Genomic DNA, 18,795 nt, shown 5'->3' on the forward strand with positions numbered 1-18,795 from the left:
TTGCAAATGCAGCCTATTTTTCCTATTTCCCTGTATTTCAGATCAATCATAGTATTATTTAATATGACATATTTATGTCTAAAATATTTTGGTAAAAAAACATGTGTAGCAACAGCTGCTGCAGTATTGTGTTTGCAACATGTGCACAGTGTGAGACAGAATGTGAAGAGATAATTCATCCTGATCTGCCTTTGTTTTCTTAGGAAAGTTTTTGCCAAACATCTTGCCGTAAGCCCTGAGTGCCTGCACAGTCACACTGCCCGCACTGTAACAGGAGAACTGTCTGTCAACAGGCTGATTGTGTCCCGGGCTAAATCAGTGAAGTCCTTAAAGCTCAGCAGCTTCACTGTGAGAACGGGATATATCTCAGAGACTCGGGTCACAACCCCTGTCCTTAACAAACGGCCTGGACACGTGAAGGGCTAATTATAAAATGGCATGATTAGCATTCAAGAGCTAAGCTTAGGCCTGGTGTTTGTGTATTGGGACCAAGAGAAGACCATAATGTTGGCAACACATAAAATATCAATATTTTATCTCATGGACTGTGGCTCCCATTTATTGCCATGATGTTGTAATTTTCATGTTGTACGTATTTCTAAGCTTGTTGCCGTGTTTTACATAAACTTAATAAGAATTCCTTGTTGGGATCAGCCACTCAAAGTCCTTTGCCCCTTTCATGCACCTCGGGTTTATCAACGCACTTAAAATGGCTGTGATACTTTTCAGCTGTAATGGCAGCTCTCAGGCCTCTGCACATTCTTACCTTCTCTTTTCTGCTTTGATACTTTTCCCACAGCTTTCTTCATCCTGGATTAGGTGATCTTTGTAGACACGCTTAACTTTTTGGAAGTGTTTCTATTACAAGTGTTTGGAGTAGACGCTGAGTCAGTGGAGCAGACATATTGTGTATTAATGAATTTTGTGTGTTGACTGACTTTGTTGGTTCAGTGGAGTCTTTGAGTCCCAGACACGTGGCTCAGTGGTTAGAGCTTTTGTCACATACCTGAGGGATGCTGGTTCGATCCCACCTCTGACTATAGAGACCGGTTGTGTCCTTGCTTCAGCAGCACCTCTGAGTGTGGTGTGTGAGGGTCATGTGGGGACTGCAGGGCCTTTTGTGCAGAGAGATGTGAGCGCATATTGTCCACTTACACTGACGCTGCAGGAAATTATAAAACAACTTTGAGCAAGTGGTTAGCGCTGTATTGGACTGATCATGATTATTATTATTTTTCCTTTTTTTACACTTCATAAGATGAGATAAGCCTTTATGGATCTCACAGTGGAGATATTCACTTACACTCAGCTCTCAGAAACACTCTGGGTGTGCAGTGATACAAAGATATTTTGCAGACTTTAGTGTAGTGTGCATTTTTATTTATTTGTTCTTTACTTAACGAGAATTGTTTCTCTGAGGTTTCAGAATCTCTTTTTCAGGTTACTCCTGGATCCATGGGAGACCCTATTGTACATGTTTTAAGTTAACTTTGAGTTAGATACATACATACATACATACATACATACACACATACATACATACATACACACACACACACACACACACACACACACACACACACACACACACACACACACACACACACACACACACACACACACACACACACACACACACACACACACACATCACATACACATACACTTTCTTCTACTGTTCATAATGCTTATGTTACTTTATTGCTGTAGCAAGAGCTCTGGACGTTGTGCCACTGAGCATCGTTCTTTAATTACAAGTATGTATATTTATGTATATGTACTTTATGGCGTGCCATTAAGTTTGATTTGCATTACTCAAATGGGAGCATAATAAGGCCAGAATCAGCAAATGAGAAGATGTCAAGGGTGAGAGGGAGGGCCGCTGGAGGAGGAAGAAGGAGCTCAGTGTGTAAAGATACAGGCAAAGTGAGGCATAGTGACTGAGCGGCGGACACAGATCTTCAAACTAACGCTTTCCCTCTGAAGAGACCAGAGGAAAAGAGAGAACAAGCAGTCTGTTTTTGGACCATTTGCTGAACCGTTGGAAAAGATGCTGAGCAGACTCATGCCAAAGGATGGAGCATGATACCACTACCAGCAGGAGGGCACCATTGGTCAGGTACGGACAATATGGCACTCTCATTTTTATTTTTAGACACATTTGTTTTGTTTATATCCATTTTGAGGGCTTAAAGAAGCAACACAGTACAATGTTTTTAGTTTATTTGGAAATGTTTCTCTTGAAATGTATCAGTTTGCTTAAATAAAAAGAAGGGACTTTTGATTTGCAAATTGTCAACAACAAACAGTAACCATCCAATGATGGGCTTTTGCCATGTTACGCTATAAGCTGAGCCATGAATATCTTATTTATGATATATCTTATCATAATTAGGAAAATCGTATATATTTTAATTATGAATTACTATTAATTATGAAAATAGTATTATATTTATAAAACAATAGACTGTTTTACTGCTAAAATACATTACATCAACTTGGGGTCAAATAAACTGTACATTATTGTTCCAAATCAGCAAGAATAAAGGAGTCATGTCATAGTGTTTGCAAAGGTAGTCTTTATCCCGTGTTGATGTATTCAACATACTTAGCTGAGCATGATGCAGTCCTTAGGAGCCACAAAGCACACTCTGTGTGGTGCACAGACCCGCTGTTTGTCCTCCCTTCTTCACTCTTTAGCATTTTAAGTCCACTCCGCCCCAAAGTCACTGATTAGAAGAAGGAGATTTTCTAAATATTTCACAACGCCCACAAAACTCCCGGCGGCTGTGAGGATGTTGTCTCTGCTCTCTTCACTCACAAAGTGCTGATTGTGTGAGTTACGGGACTGTGGTGGAGGCTAACAAAGACTGGTGCATGTCAAAGGTCTGGGTCACCCACGAGTGCATGTAAAATGTCACTATCAGGCCATTCTTGTGAATTCATATCTTCATCAGGATTACTCTAGCATGAGTTACAACAATAACTGTACAGTGTCAGTGTAAACAGACAATGAACTCAGTCCCTTTTCTCTGACATGGATGCTCAAATATTGGTTACAGTTTGTTTTTGGCATTAAAAAGGCAACACAATAACTTGTCATGATCTGTTTTCTGTTTTGTTTTTTCTTTGTCTTTAGTCTGGTGTTTTATTTTGACACGTGTGTTCTGAGCTTGTAATTTCGCTTTACTTCCCCTGTATTAATTGCCTGCCCCGCCCTGATGTGTTACACCTTTGCCCTGTTGCCTCATGTATTTATACCCCTGTGTTTCCCAGGTCATTGTCAGTGAAAGCCCAGCTTGCTTTGAGTTTTTGTCTCACCAGTTTGTCATTTTATCTAGTTTATGTTGCAGTCCTGCCTTTTGGGTTTATTTTCCTCATTCCACCATCAAACCATGACATTATACTTGCTTACCTTTTTTCAATTAGAATTTATTAAAATTGCCATGAACTAAACGACATCAGACTGTGAGGTTTAAATACAACACTAAGCATTAACATTTTGATATATTTATATTTGTTCTATCAAGAACATTGTAACTAATAGCTTTATTTGCTTCAAACTAACCCTCCTCGCTGTTAAGCTACCTACACTCCTTTATGTCTATTTATCATTTGATTTGAAAAGGTTGGTCAGTTAGCAAAATGACCAGGGCCTTGTTTTTCCCACCGGCCTTCACTTCCCGTCTGTGCAGGTGGACAAACATGTGATGCAGCGCCACATTTGCTTGTAAATTCTTTGGAGTGCCATGTGTTTCTGTAGATCACGCCCTTCCACCCAGTACACCACGTCTTTATTTTCAATATTCATGTAGTCTCAACTTTGTTTTTTGTTTGTTTTGCTTCCCCCCTTGTCCTCCTTTAGCCTTGTAGCTAAAACACATTTTTAAATCTCGTCTCACATATAGCCCTTCTCTGCTGCTACCATATTGGTTTTTACACACACACTTCTTGTTGGCCCCTCCTTGCCACCATGGCGACGCAGCTGTCACCTGTCAGTTTGGGACAGGGGGGGTGTGCTCCAGCCTGTTTATGGCTCAGAATAGCATGGTTCCTAGAGTTGAACTGGGACAGTGGAGGACCAAGACCTGTTAAGAATTTAAATATCAGCTACAATGTTTGGGAATGTGGACAAGTGCAGTTAGGTAATACCAGGGGACCAGACTGGTAAGGCCTTCTTACTGAGTGCACACACTACCAGCTTGATGTTATTTTAAAAAATGTATTTAATCTATGAAGTTGTTGTGTGTTTTAGGCTTATGGTATAGCAGCAATAAGTGACCCGCTAATGCTGTTACATTACGCTAATGCTGCTAATGCTTTACATTAACACAATTTTGCATTTGTTAGTGAATAATGTATGGCACAACTGTGAGGAGCAGTACATACTTACTGTATATGACTCTGGAATGTGTGACGACGTGTGACAGGCATTCGTTTTATATTAAAACAAACTTTTCTTTGACAGAATGGAGGACCAGGACAGAGTGAGCCAAGCGTCCAGTGTGGCTACTATTTCATACTTCCCAGTCAGAAAGGTTGGTGTGGCATTTTTCTCAAAAACAAAAGGAACATTTTTGCATCGCAATATTGATCATTTTGATATTCAACAGGACTACGACGGAAAAGTGCAAACATTTGGTAAACGATGCCACTCTGCTAAAAGAGATCCCAACTGTCCTGTGGTGATCAGGGGATGGCTGTACAAGAAGGTAAGCCGGATACTGATGGACTGATGAAAGGTCAATAGTAATGAATGTTGGCCTTGCAGGACAGCTCAGGTCTTAAACTGTGGAAGAGGAGATGGTTTGTCCTCTCCAACTACTGTCTCTTTTACTATAAAGGTAAGTGTGAGCACTGCAGTGACTCAGTGGTTGTTGACAATTTCGTAGTCATTTAATATATTGCAACTTATAAATATTCTAGACAGTCGAGAAGAATCTGTACTGGGCAGTATCCCACTGCCCAGCTATAAAATACTCTTTTGCACACCACGAGAATGCAAGAACAGAAAGTTCACATTCAAGGTAATTACTGATTTTATATTATAAGAGCAACTTGACTTGTATTACAATTTGACCATGTTTTATAATGTTTTACAGCTAATTCAAAATACATATGCCAACAATGTATGCAGATAAACACATGTATAGCATTTAACACGATGTTTCTCTGAACAAACACAATGATGAATATACTATGTCTGAACTTTAGGTGGTGCACCAGGGCATGCGCTCTTACTACTTTAGTGCTGACACTCAGGAGGACATGCTGGGCTGGGTCCGAGCCCTCAGTCAGTCTGCAGCCATGGAGCCCGGCAGCACAATGAACAGGTACCATAACAATGATGATGATAGCAAACTTCTGAAAGCAGTACACTATAGGCATTATTCATTCACTCCATACGCAGTGCATTGGTCATGGGTAAACTGACAAAGCTTCTGTGCCGTCAGCCTCTTTGACCGCCATCATGCTCTCACGCGCTACATTGGCTGAATTCAAACAGTAAATCCCCCAATTATAAGACGATCCTCTCTTTCATCGAGCCACGGTCCCACAAAGAATTACAAAACACACAATAAATAAATAAAAATGACATGAATTGCCTTTGCTGTCTTTTCAGACGTTGCTCTAGTTATCAGGACTTCACTCACATAGGTGGCAGCAGTGAGTCTGTGGACATGCCCCAGTCCCCATCAGATGGAGAAGGTCCATCACAAAAGCACCGTCACGTCACCAGGACCCTGAGTGAACCCAGTCACCTGAGCGGTGGCAGAATGGGGGCGCCTCACTCAGAGCAGAGGGGAAGGCGGAGTGTGCGACACAGAAACAGCAGGTCAGTGACTGGAAACCCATTTAGCGGTTTTTATGATGTGTAAAATATCACTGCGTTACCTTCCTGTTTACACAGCCCTACAGCTCGCACCCCCAGCCCTCTAAGCCGCTCCCGTAGACGAGCTCCAATCCAGGACGACTCTGTGCTCTATGTCCCTGTGGACAGCATCCTCCACACTCCGGTGGACATTATGGGAACAGGCTCTCTACCCCCCAGGACCCTGTTGGGATCACGACCTCACACACCAGTGGGACGTGTAGACATTCGTCCTCAAGATGACCCTGCTATCCTCCCTCAAACATTATTCTACGCACCTGCCTCACCAAAACTGGAGTTCAAATCCACCCCCACTACACCAGTGACGGAGAGGTGGCAAAAGGTACAGTATGTAATGCATTAAAGGCAATGCTCATTAAAACATTGTTCTTTTTTGTGTGTATTACTGCAGCCTACATCAACGTACGGGTCAGTTCATCAGATCCCAAATGGAAGGAGACTTTTGGGAAAAGTAAGCATTTTCGCAATAATCAACCAACAGTACGCACGTGATGAAAACTCGCACAGGGGATGCTTATGTGCTGCTGATGTGCTGCTGATGTGCTGCTCTTAGTTATATACATGCTTTTTCTGCCTTCAGAGCTACTCCACAGGGGCTAATGCAGACTTACTGCCTCCATTGCCTCCATCATCAAGGGCAGCACAACCACAACATCACCACCACCATCACCACCATCACCGCAACCATTTATCTCTGTGTGTGCTGCCGCCGGCAACGGTACAGGCTGCTCGGCTCTGCTCTTTAACATACTATCTGCATAACTACATTTTAGTGTAATGTGTTAAAATATCTCTAATGCTATCTGAAATTTCAACAGCAAACCAATGTTATAATAGCCTAACCTCACTGGAAAGCTCACTAATGAAAAGTCTTGCGCCTCAATACACCGAAACTTGTTAGATCACCTTTTCCCTCCATTACGACTTTGATATGCAGACATTACATGATATTTTTGCTTTGACTTTGTTTTCAGCCCTCTAAGCCAGAGTTGAGGGAGTGTCAGCCAATCAGAGCTCTGGACAGTGATGCCGATGTAAGTGTTGAGACTGAGTATGTTCTGAATGTCGCGTGTTGCAGTGCTTCGCATTCACCTCCTATCTTCAGGTGGTGTTGACACGGCTGTGCGGGTGTGACAAGCTGCTCCAGTCGCTGTCCATGGAACTGGCTCAACTACAAATAGATAAGGTCAGCCATTGTGTGACGTCCCCTTCAGCTTATTCTGGTGAAGAGTTGCATAATGATCCTGTGATGTTTAAACAGGACAGCGTCCACTGTGCGTTAGAAGTGTCCCGACTGCAGCTCGAGGAATGGAAACACCAGGGACCCCAGGTGTACGAGGATATCCTTTCCCAGAAGGGTTTGCTTCAGGAAGACTTGGTCACCATACGAGCAAGAATGTGTGATGTGTCTCTGGTGTGTAACAAATTCAAAATGTCACTAAACCCTCACAAACACTTGGGAACACTAAGCACATGTTGATATTGTAGGAAATGGAGAAAGTCTGGATCCAGTACGAGAGAATGGAGAGTGAACTGTCCGTGATCCGCTCACACCTTCAGCATATCTGCAACTTTGGAATGCCAGAGGTTTGTGCTGCAAACATTTACAACTCCTCTTGAGTCAGACTTTACCAAATAGCCCTTTGTTCATGTACGGACATAGTGTGACATCACTTAAAACCTTTTTTCCCCCTACCCGTCAGGAACAATCTCACGCCCAAAGAGAGCTGTGGATGATGGAGGATATTCTGTCAGGACTCAAAACCAACAGAGAACACTTCCGCTTCCTTTTGGGAGTGCAGAGGCATCACAGTAAATATAGTTTCATTATTATAGTGTTGTTTACATACATTTCTACTTTTTGTAGTCAATTGATTACTTACACATTATCTCTCATGGGCAGTGATTCAAAACTGTGGTACAGTATAGACAGTAGGTACCTCCCAGGAGTACACAGAATGAGTCAGAGGGTATGTGAAGAAAGTTAAGGAAAAAAATAACATTAATATTCTGAAAGAAATTGTATCACTTTAAAATAACTATTTTGTGATGTTATGACTAACATGCTCACTGTGTTTGAAAGTAGAGTCTTTTTAATGGTTATAGATAAATTCATATTGTATTGTCTATATTTGAAAAGTTATTTTATTATTCAGTTCTCAGATAAAAAATGATTTAAAGGGACAATACGGAGTTTAAAAATGTTCCAGCAATGTCCTAATGTGTAGAATGAGCTCAGACCTATTCACCTCAACTGCCTCATGCATAAGCTTAATATAGAACCTGCAGCTACGCAGAAGAACTGAGGTGGCAGTAGTGAGTACAAAAATGACCAACTTGTATCTAGTCCCTTTAATGAAAAAGAATAGATTCTGTTTCTGCTCATCCAAAATGACAGGGGGTGCACTAAACCCCCTGTCAAGTTTGTAAACTGCTCTGGTGACCAACAATCTGTGATTGATCACACCCACTGATTTACTATTCATTCTAATGTTGTGTTTTATTGTGATTGTTAGTGTTCCAGCCGGCCTCACCTCACCCGGGCTCCCCGGTGTCTCCGACTGAAAGGCCACTAAGCGGGATGCCAATGGTAAGAATCATGTCTTCTGCCATTCAAACATCACATACAAAGTCATGTGACAATTCCTAGTTTGAAATGTTACATCAAATGTTAATGTTTAGGATTTTGATCAAGAGCCTCCAGCACGTCCTCCATTACCTCAGGAGCTGATCAGGGATCAGGGCTGGACCGAGCATCCCTATGAGGTACAGCATAGATCAGTGACAAGGGTTTCCTGTCAACGACTGCCGGTAAAACACACAAGTGCATTGTACAGATCTGCACTGGCAAAGAACTGACTACAATACTCAGGCCCTAAATTCAATGCTAACAAAACGTTTGGACGATCTCTGCTGGTTCAAAGAGGAGGCAAAACATTTAAATGATGCTAACTAAAATTAATGCTAGCCGCCAGCTATGTAGTAGCAGGAAATTATTTTTCATGGAGGTAATTTAAGTGCTGCAATTTTTGTAATGAGTTTGGTGAGCTACACAAACTTTCTAAAAAGGAGCATCACCTTATGGATCTACAACAAACTATTTTGAGCACTTAGATCGACTAAATATGCAAGATCACTTAAATATCAACGAAACACATCTCCAAGTATTGTATATTGCAGCTGAAAGTTTGAGACGTTAAAGATCATATTAAACTCTTGCTTCGCTATTTTATTCGTTTAACAATCTTGTTTGTAAGTTCAACTTCAAGTCAATAATCCTGGGTCAGTCTTATGCACAAGCCACAACTATTTCTTCTCAGATCAGACTAAACTGTGCTTTGTAGTCCTGTGCTTGAGTGCTTGGCTTTTTCTGTCCACAAAGCGCCAAGGGCCCTGTCAGTGCCGTATGAAAAACCACATTCACAATACTTACTCTCACCGATGTCTGGGTTACAGGGAGTTTACAACCACAATGAACCGGCTCCAAGGCGAGGACACAGTCAGCCTGATCTCCTCAATGTGAATTCACACGGTGAGGCATCTGGTAAGTATTCAAACCGAAAACTACACTGATTCAAGTAAAAAAGTATGACTGTGGTACTCTTCACTCTTCATTTGACTTGCATCCAATTTCTTAGACTCTAAAACCTCTTCGAAGTGGACCACAACAGATACCAGCAACCATTCAACCAAGGTATGCAGTTTGTACCTGTTTAGAAAACCTTTTTTCTTTTTGCCAACACGGCCCAAATCTGAAATTCTGTGATCTTTTTTTGCAAGTGGGGCATATTGCAGTTTGTCTTATGCACAGTAGGGGGAGGCAGAGACTAGTGTCTTGATATTTGTGATCTTGTGGTTACCACCCACCCCTTTTTTCCTCTCATACATTACACAATGCTATATAGGTGCAAACGGGAGCAAGTACGTTTAGAAATACAGTACATACATCTCAGCACAGACATGCATATGCATATGTTCTTTTAAGTCTCTAATTTCAATTCACAAGTCAGTAATGCAGAGATGACTCACTGCTAATTATTTTTTCTCATAGAAAATTAGGATGAGTGAAAAGGAGCAGATTGACAAAATGAAGAGGAACCAGCAGAAAATGATAAATAAAAAGAAGATTCACGGTCTGGTGACAGCTGTCCAAAACCATGAACAAACTTCACAAATACAAGACGAGGTTAGAAATTATTATTGGATTAATGTAAGTGAGAATTTGAATAGAGCTCCAATATAGAAGGTTGTGTGTTTTTATCTACTGCCTGTTATTGTTAATGTTATTTTATTTCTAACCTGTGTTTATGTAGCCTGGTAACATTGTAATGAGCCCATAGGTTAATATGGAAGAAGAGGGCAAAAAACGTTACAGTATATTATATTACAGTCATGTTTTTCTCTGTAATTGTTTTGCCAATCCACATGAAACAAAAACTGGCACACACCTTATCTTCCAGAACAAATGAACAAAAGTGACAACTGTTTCAAAGCGTAGTAGATTTGTACAAACATTTAGGCATTATCCCTCCCATTGCTTTTAATAGACACCTGCCCTCCATCTGTCATTTTGACATTTTGTCATGATTAAATTCTATAGCATTGACTTATGTGAATAGAATTTAGAATTTGAATTGATTACATTTACATCTTCCCGAAATAGATGTTTACATATTAACTTGACATTCTGACACCTCCTCAGACGCCTTTTCCTTTGAGAGTTACACGTGTGGTCACAGCTGTCCTCCCATCGTCGCTTGTGGCTCGAAAAGTGTCTGTGGAAGACCCCCCACCTGAACTGGATGTACCGTTGCCGGAACAAATCCCACAAGAGCCGCAGCACGGTGAACAGAACCAGGAGCTCCCACTCAGAAACACAAGCAGGCAGCAACAGCAGGAAGTCTTCAAGCCCTCAGTGCAGGAGACAGAAGCTGCAAGAGCCAGACCTGCTGAGGATGCAAAAAGCCAAGGCCGAGACCAAGGAGGGTGTGAAAACCGTAGTCCTGAAAACAGAGTAAGTGTGAAATGTTAGAAGCACAATCTGTTAAGTATTGATGTAATATGTATTGCACTGGGAACAGGAGGAGCGATGCAGTGCCCTCTTCACCTCTGAAGCACACCCTGACCTCTGCCTGACCCCGGAGCAGCGCGAGGCTAAACTGAGACGAGTAGAGCGCATTCGGGAGAGAGTCATACGGAGGTGGGACCCTTCTGTTCCTCCTCTGTTTTTACAGTGCATTACACCATTCTTACACTTTGTGTTGTTTACGGGTATCTTGAATTCATCTCTCTATGCAATAACTGTGTAAACATAACTGTATGTCAGCAACTAAAATAACAACATTTGATGTATTTTTTACTGGGTACCATAATAAGGTCATCACCTGTTTACAGAAAACTGACTCTGGCCATTTTTAGACGCAAAGCCTAGATGCAAGTTGACTCATGAGACAGCTCAAGGTGCAGAAAAATGTATCATTCAGGCACTGTGGCCATACCGCCTTTACTATGCCTGATCCCGTTGTTGGCAGTCTACTCTAGGGCAGCAGTGGCTACAAGAGTAGCTTACCACCTCCAAGTTTGGAGTGAATGAAAAATGCATTATCATGGAGCCAGTCCCTAAATTAAAGGGATATTTCAGAATTTTTGACACAGGGCCTCATAAGGTGACGGATCAGACAAAGGGCAGTTCAGAAGCCCCTTATGAGAGACCAACAGGCCCAGTTAGAACCATGAGGCCGTCCTTCCATGGACTCACCACCTGCAGGAGGGGGGCTGGTGCAATGTGATTTGGGCAGCTCCAACAGCTGCCCCTACGACCTGGAAACAGACAAGTGGAAGAAATGGATGGATGGATGGATGGATGGATGGATGGATGGATGGATGGATGGATGGATGGATGGATGGATGGATGGATGGATGGATGGATGGATGGATGGATGGATGGATGGATGGATGGATGGATGGATGGATGGATGGATGGATGGATGGATGGATGGATGGATGGATGGATGGATGGATGGATGGATGGATGGATGGATGGATGGATGGATGGATGGATGGATGGATGGATGGATGGATGGATGGATGGATGGATGGATGGCCTCATTTCCTAGTTATCCAGAGTGTCGTTGATTTATGAAAATATATTTAATTCATGCAGTCCTTATATTTGAGGAGTTTAGTGGTGCTAGGCTAGTGCTAGGCTAGCGAATGTCTGTGGTAACTAGAAATCAACAACACTCTGGATATCTATGAAATGAGGCCCTATGTTAAAAATCCTGAAATATCCCTTTAAGAATAGAGTGAAACTAATCATTTTAAAAAGAGAAAAAAAAATAAGATGTTGTACGTGTTAAGACAAACACAGAATGACAAGCCTGCCAATAATGCCAATAAGGCAAACAAGTTTCAGTGAAAAGTCCATTATAGCAAGGAACCATTTCCTATTAGGCTTCAGCAGCTAAGTCCATGTTAGTCCAAGTAAGCTATGTCCATGTTTATCACAAGTATCGGTATTACAAGGCGCTTTCTTGGCCAATCAAACATGTTTCTCCGAGCATTTCATACTCACAGCTGCGCAAGGTTAGACACATGGAAGCAAGGATGCAAATCCATGCAACCACCACCAACTGCTTACCCACATACCACATTCACACTGGCAAGGTGGGTAAAGTGACTCGCCCAAGGGCACAATGACAGTCTGCAACTGTGGGAGCTGGGATTTGGCTGTGGCTCAGAAGTTCAAGCTACTGTATGTTGTCTGCTAAAGTACACTTCCATAGATACAATAAAATCAAATAGCCCATCTACACACAAAAAAGGGTTTTTTGCTAACTTTACTTGGATTGGTTGATTTTCTATCTATCCATCTATCAGTGCAGTCAGAGAGAGTTCATCCAATCAACTTCCAACTCTGTGGAGAGAGGGCCAGGACGCTTCCCAGGGGAACCTTGAAAGCGCAAAGAAGCAGAGACAAACAAAAGGTAGCTGCACCTGTATCTGCATTGTGATTATTAATCTCTTTAAAAAAGGGAATTACTCATTTCAAACTTGTGTGTGTTTCAGGCCGTGATTCTGATGACAAAACCAAGAGTGCTAAATGTTATAAACAAGTAGCTGCAAGTCAGGGCGCAGATGAAGTGCATCCATGCAAAAGCAAAAGTCCTTGTGGGGACAAAACACAACCCAAAGAGTACAGCAGACGAAGGGGAGTCGCCAAGAGTAAAATCAGACGTCCAGCCTCACCGTATCATATCTCATCTATGGCTGTCCACCAGAAAAATGGAAGCGAGGACTGTGCGAGTGGCAAAAATAAAGAGGAACAAAAGCTTGAAGATGCAGCCACCGACAATAATGAAAGTAATTTTTCATCCACTGATGTGAGAGCCAAGTGGTTCCTCTCTAGCAGCCAGTGGCAAGGCTTCACTCCACTGCAGATCCTTGAAACAGAGGCAGGGGGCAACGAGGAAGCAGTGGCAGATGGAGACAACCAAGGGGCAGGTTTGGAGGAGTCCAATGAGATGTCACCTGAAGTCAGCGAAAGCTTAGAGAAGATGAAGGAAAACCACTCGTTGTTTTATAAGATTGCGTGTGATATAAGCATTTCAGATTCGGACATTACAAGGAATGATGGGAGCTCAAGTATGCAGACTATAACGGAGGAACTGCTGATCACTGAAGATGGGGAGAGTTCACCAAACTCCACAAAAGACGCTGTAGAATGTGAAGAAAATGCTCAAACTGTTAAAAGAACAGAAAGTCAGGTCCAAGATGAAGAAAGCCACAATGTAGAAATGAAGGGGTGTTCAGAGATGAGTAAAGATACAAGCAGTTACCAGGAAGAGAGGGTAAATAAAGATGAAGTGGGAGAGCTAAAGAAAACCAGGAGTTTTTGTGACACAAAAAGTGAAGGCAGCAACGGCGAGTTTACGACTGAACACATAAATGGTGGTAGTCTGAATCGCAGTGCCTCATTTGGAAAAACGAGAGTAACAGTGCTGAGGACAAGTTTGTAAAATAAGGTAATGAGGGGTGTACTAAGGGGTGGCCAGATGGTAAAAGCCAGCCCCAGGTACCACTCCAGTCCACACAGAGGGGACTGCAGATGTATGTGGGGTGGGCAAATACAACTTCAACTTCTTTTTACTCAGAATACATGACCAAGCATTATCGGATATTGTGAAATTGCCATAAATAAGCATAAACCTATGGCAGCAAGTTTACCTATGCCACCCACCACCAAAACTGTCTGAACTCACCTCTGAGGTAATGCATATTTCTATAATGTGCTCTATGTGGTACATGTAGTTATTAAGATGATTAATATGAGCACAATTGGCTTTTACAATTTCTCAACTAATGCTTCATCTGAGATTGAATAACTGATTATTGTTCATACATGATGACAGTCACCGGGTGCGCTCCTCTGAACTCTGTCTATGTATTGTTCATTAGACATGAGCTTGTTGGGAGTGGAGTCCAGCTAAGTTCCACTGGTCTCATTTCAGCAGGACATGATTAGAGACGATTGCTCCTGCCTGCTTCTCCAAACTCCGCTGACAAACACTGACACCCAACAAGTACCTACACAAGAATGTGTTGTTGAAGTCACATCACAAACTCTCCTCAGTCACTAACAGTGCAGCATTACCATTAATATGAGGTTTTACACTGACAAAGTCTTACGGATATTTATAGAAAACATAAACTATGCACTGTCTTACAGTAAAACTGAGTACTTGTCATTAACCCTTTCATTCCTTGTATTGTATGAATCTAATATGAAATCAACTGTGTAAATGTTAAATGGTAATTTATGGATAACATATGTGAGTGTTTTGTATTTTGTCATTCATCAATAAACACAAATGCTAGTAGCATCTTTTGGGTTTTTTTGTCCTTATTCTCTGCTGCTCTATAAAGGTCCCTTGGGTGATGGAGCACTGTACTGTTTTCTGACTCGATTTCGCTGCAAAACTCAAAGGCCTTTGTCACTTTAAATCCTCGCCATGTCTGAGTGGATGACATCATTGTCTGAGAGCACATTACATCATCCCTTCCCAGGCCTCTCTCTCTTAAAGACAGCACCACCTTATGTTGGCTGGCCCTCCTGCACTACCTGGGTTATATTTGCAGATGGGAAAGCAATACTCGCATGCATATTAATAGAAGTCTCGCACAAAAGAAATTGTTTACATGCATGATTGTGTTCATGCACGTTGTGTGGGTGTAATTACCTCTTGCTAAGCATACAGCATATTTAAAACACTATAATGCTGTTGCAAGCTCACAGTTAAATGCGTTGATGTTGGTACACACTGTGTATAAGATATAGGCTATAATAAATCAATTGAATAATGTATTATTCAGCATATGAATAATACGCAAGTATGACAAAGATAGAGGTGTGATGTGTGAACTTTATTTGCAAAATAAAATAAAAACTCTAACCCCAAAGAAATGAGGAATGGTAAAACAATATTAAAAGCCTATATTACATTATATTTATATTACATCATTACTACCATATTTTAATCACACATAGGCTATCAGCGCACACTTATTTGCTAGGATATACAAACTAAACTATTCTAACTTATACTATTTGAATTTCAATACCGCATAGCAATTACTTATTCTTCTTCAAGTAATCCAGAAATGAAGCATATTATCCAGGGCTACTGATGGGCCAGTTTAGAGTTATCATTGAGGTTAATTTATCAGCTTTTGATTGGCCTGTACGTGAACGCGCCGGCGTGCGTAAATCACAGAGCTGCGGAGGACGCTGAGAGAATGTTTCTTTAAGACCCATTACCTTCCAATCCGACAGAGGGGGGAGTCCGTCCGTGCTAAGGTGGCGTATCGTCTCTTCGCGTTTTTCCTCTCCCCCCACCCCCCTTAATGCCGTTTACATGTGGAGACGAGGGACGGGGCGCAAAAAAGAAAAAAATAGACAACAACCAACGCGGTTCAGGAGAGACGCGCGGATGAACGAACCGCCGAGATGGGCCCTGGGAATATTTAACATCAAACATGGACACTACAGGCTCCCTGCGATGACTGTGGTAAGGATGCAACTTCACACCGCCCCTTCCCGTATGCAACCCAGTTTCCCCGTTGCAAGTAAAGTCGCGCGCCGCGAGGAAAACGGTGCCTGCCCAAGTGATGCCGCCGCCGCCGCCTCGACCGCACAGGCTGTGGCGCTTAACGGGGGCTTCTTACCGTGGTGTTGTCAAGGTTCGAGGAGGCACGGGTGGCGGTGTACAGTGCATGTGTGTGAATGAGGAGGGAGGGAGGGGGGGCGTTTGAATGGAGGCAGATGATATGGAATAGACTCGGGCTTTTGGCAGGTGCGTGTTGGCAACATTTATTTGGGGCGCGCTTTCTCGCTTCTTGTTCAGTTTGCTGAGGTGAGAGAAGAGGGCAGCGGAGGGAGGGGAGTCCTCGTGAGCAGGAGAGAAAATGATGATGATGGTGATGGTGATGATGATGATGATGATGATGATGATGATGATGATGCCACTCTACATTGGCCTACTATGTGTTGCTTATAATTAATCATGGCTGTAACTAAGCCTTTGCCGTCGGGAGCTTTTCAAATCAAGCCTCCCAGTCCGCTGTCACGCGGGGCCTAACTGTGGAGCTACTACGCGGGCCTATTAACAGACATTATCGCCACCCTGCGCTCCGTCTTGACCACCGAGGTGCATTTTCATTTTAACACATCGGGGCTTTACTATGAGAATGTAAATATGCGCGTGCACGTGTGCTCGCTCCCTCGCGGACCTCTCCTCCATACATTACGGTTATGGAGGTTTATAGGCATGTGCGCGTCGTCATTTGGCCATCAACCCCAAAATGTGCTCCGTGGACTCTGATTCCCCTCGACCCAGCAGCCGATCGATTCCAAAGATGTGTTTCTTGCCCGGGGGGTACCGTTTGGTATTAGGGGGGAGGGGAGGGGGGCGCGTTCATCTGTGGATAGGCTATATGCTTCTGCTTTATAACAAGCAAGGTGCATACATCATCCTTTTTCTGCTGGAGATGCCTTTGAATGCAAAAGCAAACACCTTTGTCGCTTGTGTTGCTGTTGGGAGTCTGCAAACCCCTCTCTCCCCTTGCCACAGTCTAGTAGAGAGACGAAGATACTCATGTACATGTGTACATGAGTATCTTAGCTCAAATGTAGGTATCATTTGGTTATGCGTAATGGGAGCCTGGCATTGGACATTACAGAGTAAAATAGCCTCAGTGTTGAGTCTAGAGTAGGCGGCTTCTGGACTTGATGATGTGGATAATCAAAACACCCACATGTGCAGACACAACACATAGAAGTGTGGACACCAGTGGAAATGCTGAAGTCAGTCTGTTTCAGCTGAAGCTGGTATTAAGGAAAACACTCATCTTGTTACATTCTCCTAGCCTTGTCAATGAAGAAAACCATGATGTAACCCTGGCCGTACACAGATGTGTTTAGTGCTCCATCTGGTTTATTGTAGTCTTAGTTCAGACCTGGGTTAGAAATATTCAGATTTGGTTAGTTTGTGTTCAATTTTGACAGAGCTTTTCCAGATTAGGATTTAATCAGACCAATAATAGTAATAATAATAATAATAATAATAATAATAATAATAATAATAATAATAATAATAATAATAATAATAATAGTTTGATATAACTCTTTTCTGGACACTCAAAGATGCTTTCATTGCACTATTCATTCACTCCATACTTGGTGGTGGTAAGCTACTATTGTAGCCAGAGCTGCCGTGGGATAGACTGATGGAAGCGAAGTTATCAGTTTGCGCCATCGGCCCCTCTGACCCCCACCACTCACTCACTCACTCACTCACTCACTCACTCACTCACTCACTCACTCACTCACTCACTCCATTCACATGTTTGTCTCAGATGACTGACCCTGTGTTATCTTTATTAAATATACTGTATTTAATAGCTCAAATTCAATTTGGTTAATTTGTAAACCTCAAAATGAATTGCTATCACTGTAGTGACAATGTGATAGAATCATGCTCTATATTGGAGCTGAGGGGACATAAAGACAGGCCTGTTACAATATTTGGATTATCATTTGATTGGTCTTGATTCTTCTTCACTTTGTCTGGCTTTAAGAGGTGACTTCGACAACTTAACAACTCAGTGAAATGAATGTGTGTGTAATAGGGCATTGTCTGTTTATTCAAAGTCATTTTAAACTTGCCACAATATTATGCTACCAGAAATCAAACACAAGATTTCTGTTTTTGAAATGTTTGACTTAAACACTAACAAAAAAGAAAGATAATCTTCATAAAAGCATTCATTACTGTAAATTATAATGAAGCAAATGGCAATAAAAGGTAAATAAGATGTTGCCAAAATAACAACAGACTACAAGTCAACAAAATGCACAAACAACCTGTGAGTTTGGTCTCAATTCGAACAATTTTCATCATTTTGACAAATGTATAAAATAGTTGGTGAATCCCTGGCACTACGCTGCTCAGAGATACTGTAAGTAGCTATTGAAACCATTCCAAAGAAATGTCTGCATCATCACCACTTTATATCCTTATTCCTATAGTGGGGATTTAACTTTAACTTTAGCTTTAGCCTGTTCTGTAATTAAAAGCCAAAAGCCAAATGTACATAAATCTTGCTCCACGTCGCTAAATCCATCCTCTCTATAATCGACACTTTCCCTTAGTGGGACACTTGATGATGCCAAGTGCTGGAGCCAGTTCACCAGCACAGCACAAGGAACTACTAATCAGGACTTCAGACACCAGCGATGCGTTGTCCAAGTCAGGCCTCCATCCACGCAACAACGGGCTTCGAGCAGGTTCTTCTGTAACAAGTTTTGATTCACACAATGGAGGATTCTGGTTGGACAAAGCATT

General features: G+C 42.1%; 1 protein-coding gene across 3 annotated transcripts; it reads left to right on the forward strand.

Annotated features, from left to right (window-relative positions):
* The first annotated feature begins 1,904 nt into the window (after positions 1-1,904).
* plekha4 (pleckstrin homology domain containing A4) lies at positions 1,905-14,713 on the forward strand. 3 transcript variants are annotated; one of them, XM_079577003.1, is made up of 24 exons: positions 1,905-2,119; positions 4,469-4,538; positions 4,614-4,712; positions 4,772-4,844; positions 4,927-5,027; positions 5,215-5,333; positions 5,624-5,836; positions 5,912-6,215; positions 6,285-6,344; positions 6,474-6,611; positions 6,868-6,927; positions 6,999-7,079; positions 7,155-7,307; positions 7,382-7,480; positions 7,597-7,705; positions 8,410-8,483; positions 8,576-8,659; positions 9,350-9,437; positions 9,532-9,587; positions 9,945-10,079; positions 10,596-10,907; positions 10,975-11,093; positions 12,773-12,879; positions 12,962-14,713. In XM_079577003.1, exons 1-24 carry the CDS (start codon positions 2,076-2,078, stop codon positions 13,909-13,911), a joined length of 3,648 nt encoding a protein of 1,215 aa, XP_079433129.1. In that variant the 5' UTR covers positions 1,905-2,075; the 3' UTR covers positions 13,912-14,713. The 3 variants fall into 3 exon arrangements, with proteins under 3 accessions (XP_079433129.1, XP_079433131.1, XP_079433130.1); XM_079577005.1 differs by having other exon boundaries at positions 12,778-12,879; positions 12,962-13,087; XM_079577004.1 differs by lacking the exon at positions 6,474-6,611.
* The last annotated feature ends 4,082 nt before the right edge of the window (positions 14,714-18,795 follow it).

The sequence above is a fragment of the Gobius niger genome (genome assembly GCF_951799975.1).
Source record: "Gobius niger genome assembly, chromosome: 19".
NCBI classification, from domain to species: domain Eukaryota; kingdom Metazoa; phylum Chordata; class Actinopteri; order Gobiiformes; family Gobiidae; genus Gobius; species Gobius niger.